This window comes from Oncorhynchus keta, unplaced genomic scaffold (assembly GCF_023373465.1).
Source record: "Oncorhynchus keta strain PuntledgeMale-10-30-2019 unplaced genomic scaffold, Oket_V2 Un_contig_4759_pilon_pilon, whole genome shotgun sequence".
NCBI lineage: Eukaryota > Metazoa > Chordata > Actinopteri > Salmoniformes > Salmonidae > Oncorhynchus > Oncorhynchus keta.
This window is the reverse complement of record NW_026287945.1, coordinates 340,326-349,543: the sequence shown is the minus strand read 5'-3', so window position 1 is coordinate 349,543 and position 9,218 is coordinate 340,326. Positions and strand designations below refer to the sequence as shown.

The window sequence follows — 9,218 nt, the reverse complement described above, 5'->3', positions numbered from 1 at the left end:
TCTCTTTGTGAGAGATGTTTTGAATAATTTGGAAGGTCTAGTAGACCTGGGCCAGTCCAATGGAATACCAAACCAATGTCTCAGAGTATTCCCTCAGAACCATACCAAACATGAATGTCCTCTCTCTCTGTCTCTCTCTTTGTCTCTTTCTCTCCCTTCTTTCTCTTTCTCGTCCTCTCTTTCTCTCCTCTCTTTCTCTTTCTCGCCCTCCTCTCTTTCTTCTTCCTCGTCTCTCTCTCTTTCTCTCTTTCTCTCTTCCTCGCCCCTCCTCTCTTTCTGTCTCTTTCTCTCTTCCTCACCCTCCTCTCTTTCTTTCTCTCTCTTTCTGTCTCTCTCTCTTCTCTCTTTCTCTCTTCCTCACCCTCCTCTCTCTCTTTCTATCTCTTTCTCTCTTCCTCGCCCTCCTCTCTCTCTTTCTGTCTCTTTCTCTCTTCCTCGCCCTCCTCTCTCTCTTTCTGTCTCTTTCTCTCTTCCTCGCCGTCCTCTCTTTCTGTCTCTTTCTCTCTTCCTCACCCTCCTCTCTTTCTGTCTCTTTCTCTTTTCCTTGCACTCCTCTCTTTCTCTCTCTCTGAACTCCTTTCCATCCACTTCTTATTGCCCATAATCCAATGCCAAGCCACAAGCCTGTGTCTGCCCTGGCGTTGCCAAATAATGATTTAATTAAACAAACACGCGCACCTGTCTCCAGTGGGCAGTACGAGACGAGTGCCACGCTTTGGTTGGACCACCTGGCACATTCCTCCTATCACCTCTTTTTAGGCTAAGCTGTCAATCAAAGAGAGAGAAAGACAGACAGTTTCAGCACTAAAGGAATAATGTTAGTAGTAGAGGAAGGAAAATATTTCCCTAACTAAGCTGCATGGTCTCTGGGTAACCATATGAGTGAGTAGTAAAATGACATTCAATGTATTTAAAACCAGAGAGGGATAAGACACAGGCCTACAGTAAATAGTATAAATATTAATCATTCTTGGGCTGATCAGAGTGAATTAATTCCCCTGATATCTGGGCTATCTATAGCAGGCTAATAAAGCCTGTCATAATCAATCACTGCATGAATTAAGTGTCTGGTTTAGAATATATTTGCCTAATATTAGCCTGTATCATACATTTACATAGGAGAGTAAAACGCCACTAGAGAACCAGTCTGCCTACCTCATAGGCCTACAGTATGTCCTCAGCAAAGTATTCAACTTTTACTGGGTCTGGCCTGATAGTTGACACCTCTAGTTATTTATAACATCATGTTTCATATGCAGCGTCAGCGTAGCAAGAGAGAAATGCTACCTCTCCTCTCGGTTTGCACTTTATCATCAATTGGAAACCACGCATTGATCCTAGGACCTGGAAAAAGAACACTGATCTAGATAAATCAGATTCATCTCACTAGGGCGGCAGGTAGCCTAGCGAATAGAGCGTTGGGCCAGTAACCGAAAGGTCGCTCTTTTGAATACCCGAGCCGACAAGGTGAGACATCTGTTTATGAGCCCTTGAGCAAGGCAGTTAACCTTCATTTGTTCCAGAGGTGCCGTAATACTATGGCTGACCCTGTAAAACAACACATTTCCCTGCACCTATCTGGTGTGTGACAATAAAACATATACACTGTGTGCTACAATACCTCAAGGCATACTCTGAGAAGCAGTAGTTAAAAACACTTGCAACAAATGTATTTTTACAGGAGCACAGAAAACAGCCTGAGTTACTGTATACCAGTAAGTATAAGTATCATTTGACACTTTCCTATACAGGCTGTACGATACTATCTAACCTACTGCATGTAGTGTTTCACCTCTTATAATGATGGGTTATTGATCACACGTTCATGCCATTTTTACTGAGCAATAATGATCAAATGAATCAATAACGGCTATTTAAAAATATATTTCTGTTTTAAACTATAGATGTTTGGCAGCTGGTTATTGTAATGCTATTTGAGTTATTATTTCCTGAACCATGGATATACAGACTGACATTCAAAAGGAATGTGACTCACATTGACTACAGTAGCCTAGTATAACAGTCACCGTAAAACGTACATGTAAACATGGACAAATGACATGAAAAAGTGTTCTTCTATGTCTGAAAATAATATCACTTAAACTTGACTCACGGGGCCGCCCATGGGCTACCTATCCATTAGGACACGGCGCTATATAAAACGCTATTGAGAAACACGCGTCAGAGAACCTGCGGTACAGCCTATCCGCAGCATTGGAATATTCCTCGCGCTCACTCTCCGGTCATGAAACTCCAATCAAACGGATTTAAAAGCGGTGAAGGCAATTCTGTTGGGAAGTTGTTGAACATTTGTTTTCCGAGAACAGTGGGGAATATGAACTCAATGTCATCATCCTGCCGAAGAGATATCATGGAACAATGGGTCTTCTTTTAGACTACTTTTATTCTGCCCCACTCGGTTTAGGAAGACTTTGGTGAATGTGTTTCGTTTTCAACGGTTTCTTTGGATTATATAGATACCTGTATATCTATCTGCAATCTGGTTTTAGAAAAAACACCGGGGACTATTCCGTTGACAGGGTGGACATCACCATTGACTGGAATTATTCATCCCTATCTGTAATGGTAATGATTATTCATGAAATATTTTCTTATCATAATTATTATGGCTTTTTGTGTGTGTGTGTGTGTGTGTGTGTGTGTATGGCAACAGTATTAGTAAAGGGTAAGCAAATGGACAGCTTTGGAAAAAAATAACCCTCCTCAAAGAAATGATGCTAAGAATGTTTCAGAGCCACAAAGACATGTCAGTGGTATGTTTGGCATGGTAGTGCATATTCAAAATAGCTAAACACACCTTCATCTGAATAACAATTACAGGGTGACATAAGGTCATCATTAGTCATTGAGTAGGGTGATTAGGATGATAGTGAAAGGTGAAAGGTCAACCCAGAAAATGTATTTGGATGTTTTCTGATTCATCCTCAGTGACTTGATACGAAAACCTATTTGAGTTGCATTTACAGTAAGGGTGAGCTGTGCCTGGAGAACTGTTTTCCTCAAGTTTAGTGAGTATGTAGGTCTATTCATGACGCATATATGCATTTATGCTGAATGTAAACAGGTGCAAAACGACCTGTTGGGATTTGTTTTTACCATAGTAGAACATAAAATAATAGAATATAATTGAGTAGAATAGAACAGCCTAGTTATTCAATGAGTTGGGTAGAATAATCTTTGCAGCATATATCACCTCAATCAGTGACGTTAGACCAGTGAATAAAACAGACAGATCTGTATTAGAAACATAGCCTCTAGACTGTCTGCCACATCAATACAATATAGACACACGGTTGAAGCACAAACACGTGTGTAGAGTTGTCAGAAATGTGTGTTTTTGCTGAAGATGTATTGCTTGAAAGTCTACTTTTACACCAACGAACGCAGACCATTTGAGGCGGTTTAAAAAAGAACCATCGCCTCAATGTGATGTCCATGTTTCCATGCTTCCCAAAGACAAGTGTCAATGTGAGGAAACCATTTTGTCAAGAGAGAGAGAGCGAGAACGTGTGTTGCCTACCGCCTCCCTGATCTAGAATAGAGCCCGGGGGATTGAAGCTGCTCATGGAATGTGTCTCAATAGTTGTGCGCTTGTCAACAGGGAACTGTTATAACTTGCCCTTAGTTCTAACCCGTCAGTGGCGTATGACTAATGTACAACAGATTGTGTGATACAACAGAGTGTTTTTCAGCAGAAAAGTCATTACACCAGTGTGTGGAGACACTGCAGAATGGTTGTGTCTATATTTGTGTGCAGACAGCCTCTCAGTTGTATCACAAAAATATCAGTTGTTTCACAACTATTGTGTCAAATGTGTACAACCTGAATTGAGCAGCTGTTTTCTGGGATTAGGTGGAAGCTGTCTCTAACCGCTGATACAGGATCAGATATTGTTTAATGATTCCTTAATAGTTATGTTTGGGAATTGGGGTAGAATGAGCTGATCCTAGACCTGTGGTTAGGGGTTAGGCGCTATTACCTCAAATAAAAATGTAAAATAAAGTAAAATCATAATTTGTCATGTACACAGTTTATAGCAGGTATAAAGGTTGAAGTGAAATGCTTGCGTGATAGACGCTCAACATTGCAGTACAATATCAATAAAAAGCAAAAGCAAATAAAAAAGAATGAGTAATTAGAGCAAGGTAGTATTCATAGTAAAACTGATATATACACAATATAATATACAGTATAGATCATGAATGTGTTATGTCAAGTATGACTGTGTTACAAATATAAAGTGGAGAGTGTCTTGGTTGCGCAGTTGAATAAATGGTATATAATAGAACAGCAGTGTTAAGTGTGTGTGTGTGTGTGTGTGCTTGTGTGTTTGTGCTTGTGTGTTTGTGCTTGTGTGTTTGTGCTTGTGTGTTTGTGCTTGTGTGTTTGTGTGTTTGTGCTTGTGTTTGTGTGTTTGTGCTTGTGTGTTTGTGTGTTTGTGTGTTTGTGCTTGTGTGTTTGTGGTTTGTGCTTGGTGTATGGATGTGTGGAGAGTCAATGCAAACAGTCTCTACGGTACAGATGTTCTCTGAGGTGCAAATAGCTATTTTTTTGTCAAGTTTAAGTTTAAATGGGCTTTAAACCATATTCTATCTATGTGGGTTGAATAGGATAGAGAACAGTGTGAATTTTGACACACCTGATTCTGTGGTGTCATTCACAAGTTCCTCATCGTCATGATATGTTATAGCTAGTAGTTAGCTAGATAGGGAAGAAGACATGTGTTGCTGAAACTTGAGAGTCTGAATTCCAGTATTGACTGTGTGTGTTTTCCATTTATATTGCTACCTATACGATGACCCCATTCCCCCATGTTACTTACAGGTCATTGAAGCCTGAAATACCACTATAATCATATTGTCTCTCTCCTTCTCTTCCCAGCCTCTCTCAGTGATGGGGTTCCTGACCTTCAAAGCCCAGTGATGCTAGCTATGAATCACTACAACCTCTCCGGGCCCCCGGGGGCCCTAGACCCTGTCTCCAACCTCAGCCAGTGGGACACGGAGATGGTAGGTAGGCCAGATATTAGAGAAGTGGAACAGTAACCAGAAGGTCACTGGTTAAAGTCCCGGGGGCCAGAACTAGCTAATGGAGGGAGGCTGGTTTCACTTCTGTGTGTGTGTGTGTGTATGTGTGATGTCCGGTGGTTTGGATAAAATAAGACAGCACAAAGACACAGTTCAGATTGTGATTGGACATAAAGTTGTATTGCATATTGTATAGGTGGAAATGGAGAGTCTGGCTCACCAGGGGAACCTCACCTCGGACAGGCCTATGTCCGGAGGCCCGATTGCAGCCGCTCTCTCCATGACCCTGGGCGTCATCTCCAACATCGTGGCCTTGTTCATCCTGGCCAACGCCTACTCCCACCAGCGCCGACGCTCCAAAGCCACCTTCCTCCTCTTCGCCAGCTCCCTGGTACTCACAGACTTTTTTGGGCACATCATCCCGGGAGCGCTGGTCCTCCGGCTTTACCTCTCCGGAGGGGTGTTCCCCGAGGCGGTCGCCGCTTCCTCAAACGGCTCGACCGACCCCATGTGCCAGTTCCTGGGTGGATCTATGGTGTTCTTCGGTCTGTGCCCGCTGTTTCTGGGCTGTGCGATGGCCGCCGAGCGCTGTCTGGGTGTTACGCAGCCACTGCTCCACTCCTCCTTAGTTACTACCACCCGTACCAAGCTGTCCCTCTCTGGTATCTGGCTGGTGGCCCTCTGTGTGGCCCTGCTGCCCTGTTTCCAGCTGGGGTCATACACCTACCAGCACCCCAACAGCTGGTGTTTTATCAAGGTTAGTAGCCAGCAGGGCTGGGGTCAATTAGAATTGACAGCTGTCACTTCAGAAAGTGATTTTAATAAAAAAATGAAGAAATGGAAAAACGTTTGAAATAAATAGCTTCTACTCCTCCGTTTATTAAGAAGTAATTAAAAATAGATGCTGTTTTTTAATGTATTATTTATTGATTGAATTCAATTCGAATTGACCCCAGCCCTGGCAGCCAGATACTGAGCTCCCCTAATGCTTTAGGTTGAACATTCTCAAAGTTATATGGCAGTTATTTAAACAATGTGACGTTTAGCAAAACTACCACCAAAAGTTTCATAGAAATAACACTAGTGTACAATAAGACAGGATAAAGTACAGAGTTATATACAACAACGACTAAATGTCTGTCTTCTCCTTCATCAAGGTCTTAGCTAACGACACCCAGGAAGCGGACGTAGCCTTTGTTACGCTCTTCTCCGGGCTGGGCCTGACGTCGCTGGGGGTGGCCCTGGTGTGTAACACCATCAGCGGGCTGACCCTGGTTCTGGCCAGGCTGAGACGGAGGCCATCGGGCTACTCATCGTCCCACAGCCACCGCTCAGTGGCCAAGAGCCATGATATAGAGATGGTGGTGCAGCTGGTGGGCATCATGGTCACGTCCTGTATCTGCTGGAGCCCTCTGCTGGTGAGTGGGACAACCTAGGACATGAACAAGTGTAGATGCTGATGCCACTGATTCCATCCACCACACCATGCCTATTCCCGCCCGCTACGCCCGCTACACATCTAGAAAAAAGTCACCCAACAACTATTCCCTACGCCCGCTACACATCTAGAAAAAAGTCACCCAGCAACTATTCCCTACGCCCGCTACACATCTAGAAAAAGTCACCCAGCAACTATTCCCTACGCCCGCTACACATCTAGAAAAAAGTCACCCAGCAACTATTCCCTACGCCCGCTACACATCTAGAAAAAAGTCACCCAACAACTATTCCCTACACCCGCTACACATCTAGAAAAAGTCACCCAACAACTATTCCCTACGCCCGCTACACATCTAGAAAAAAAGTCACCCAACAACTATTCCCTACGCCCGCTACACATCTAGAAAAAAGTCACCCAGCAACTATTCCTTACGCCCGCTACACATCTAGAAAAAAGTCACCCAGCAACTATTCCTTACGCCCGCTACACATCTAGAAAAAGTCACCCAACAACTATTCCCTACGCCCGCTACACATCTAGAAAAAAAGTCACCCAACAACTATTCCCTACGCCCGCTACACATCTAGAAAAAGTCACCCAGCACAGGCCCCTGCAGTTTGATGCATTTGTACACTGAAAATACACAAGATTTTATTTTACACATAATTATTTGAAAGAAATCGAATTAGGCCGTCAATAAAAAAAAATAGGTTGCATGATGCTTCTGGATCAAAGTACAACAATGAACAATTATATCTCTTCTCTTATGCCCCAGATCTTCGGGCTCATGTCTGTGATGCGCTCCTATAGGGGCTCCATTGATAAAGCTGACATGGCCACCTACGAGACGTTGAATTTGATGGGCGTGAGGCTGGCTTCCTGGAACCAGATCCTGGACCCCTGGGTCTATATACTGCTACGTCGGGCCGTCCTCCGCAAGATCTACCTCATCACCAAGTGCCAGGCCGATTTGAATGGGAGTGTGCTCCGACGCTGGGAGGGGAACTCGTTTCAGAGCAAGAGCTCGGAGAACAGTCCCGTTAACAGGATATGAGATCATAACCAAGCGCCAGGCCGATTTGAAGGGGAGTGTGCTGTTACGCTGGGAGTGGAACCCCTTTCAGAGTAAAAGCTTGGAGAAGAATACAGTCAACAGGATATGACTGTGTGACCGACAGTGTTCGAGTGAATGCCAGAAGAAGACTGCATTAGCCCACTAAGCTAAAGCCTAGTACTGACCAGAGAGCCAAAGCAACTCTTTAGGTCTCAGGCAAGGTTACTCATCATGCAACAAGCGTGGTCCTTGGTACTTGTGGTGGTCACCGACAGAAAAAGAGGACATTTCTGTTATCCCGTATAGTGAAGGATACGATGCTCTGAAAAATGAGGATTACATGTTCTTCAGCCATGGCAGTATCTCTCAATCTTCTTTATCACAGTGACTGGCAAGCTAAGATCATCCTCCTTTGGATATCTCTTAAATTAAAATTAGGAATTGAGTACGGACATACCTGGTGTCCGAGTACGGTCTATTGGACCAGTCAGTCTGCATTATCCCACAGACGGAGAGTTGGGAAACACAATACCCCACAGACGGAGCGTTGGGAACACACTACCCCACAGACGGAGCGTTGGGAAACACACTACCCCACAGACGGAGCGTTGGGAAACACAATACCCGACAGACGGAGCGTTGGGAAACACAATACCCCACAGATGGAGAGTTGAGAAACACAATACCCCACAGATGGAGAGTTGGGAAACACAATACCCCACAGACGGAGAGTTGGGAAACACAATACCCCACAGACGGAGAGTTGGGAAACACAATACCCCACAGACGGAGAGTTGGGAAACACAATACCCCACAGACGGAGAGTTGGGAAACACAATACCCCACAGACGGAGAGTTGGGAAACACAATACCCCACAGACGGAGAGTTGGGAAACACAATACCCCACAGACGGAGAGTTGGGAAACACAATACCCCAAAGACGGAGCGTTGGGAACACACTACCCCACAGACGGAGCATTGGGAACACACTACCCCACAGACGGAGCGTTGGGAACACACTACCCCACAGACGGAGCGTTGGGAACACACTACCCCACAGACGGAGCGTTGGGAAACACAATACCCCACAGATGGAGAGTTGAGAAACACAATACCCCACAGATGGAGAGTTGAGAAACAAATTACCCCACAGATGGAGAGTTGAGAAACACAATACCCCACAGATGGAGAGTTGAGAAACACACTACCCCACAGATGGAGAGTTGAGAAACACAATACCCCACAGATGGAGAGTTGAGAAACACAATACCCCACAGATGGAGAGTTGAGAAACACAATACCCCACAGATGGAGAGTTGAGAAACACAATACCCCACAGATGGAGAGTTGAGAAACACACTACCCCACAGATGGAGAGTTGAGAAACACAATACCCACAGATGGAGAGTTGAGAAACACACTACCCCACAGACGGAGAGTTGAGAAACACAATACCCCACAGATGGAGAGTTGAGAAACACATTACCCCACAGATGGAGAGTTGAGAAACACACTACCCCACAGATGGAGAGTTGAGAAACACAATACCCCACAGACGGAGAGTTGAGAAACACACTACCCCACAGACGGAGAGTTGAGAAACACAATACCCCACAGATGGAGAGTTGAGAAACACACTACCCCACAGATGGAGAGTTGAGAAACACACTACC

The 9,218-nt window shown here is 44.5% G+C and overlaps 1 protein-coding gene across 1 annotated transcript; it reads left to right on the top strand.

The window, feature by feature from the left end:
• The first annotated feature begins 2,161 nt into the window (after positions 1-2,161).
• Positions 2,162-8,904, top strand: LOC118379826 (prostaglandin E2 receptor EP1 subtype-like). Its single transcript, XM_052509606.1, has 5 exons — positions 2,162-2,586; positions 4,904-5,031; positions 5,246-5,806; positions 6,207-6,467; positions 7,266-8,904. The coding sequence occupies exons 2-5, from the start codon at positions 4,945-4,947 to the stop codon at positions 7,542-7,544; spliced, it is 1,188 nt and encodes a 395-aa protein (XP_052365566.1). The 5' UTR covers positions 2,162-2,586; positions 4,904-4,944; the 3' UTR covers positions 7,545-8,904.
• Positions 8,905-9,218: the final 314 nt, after the last annotated feature.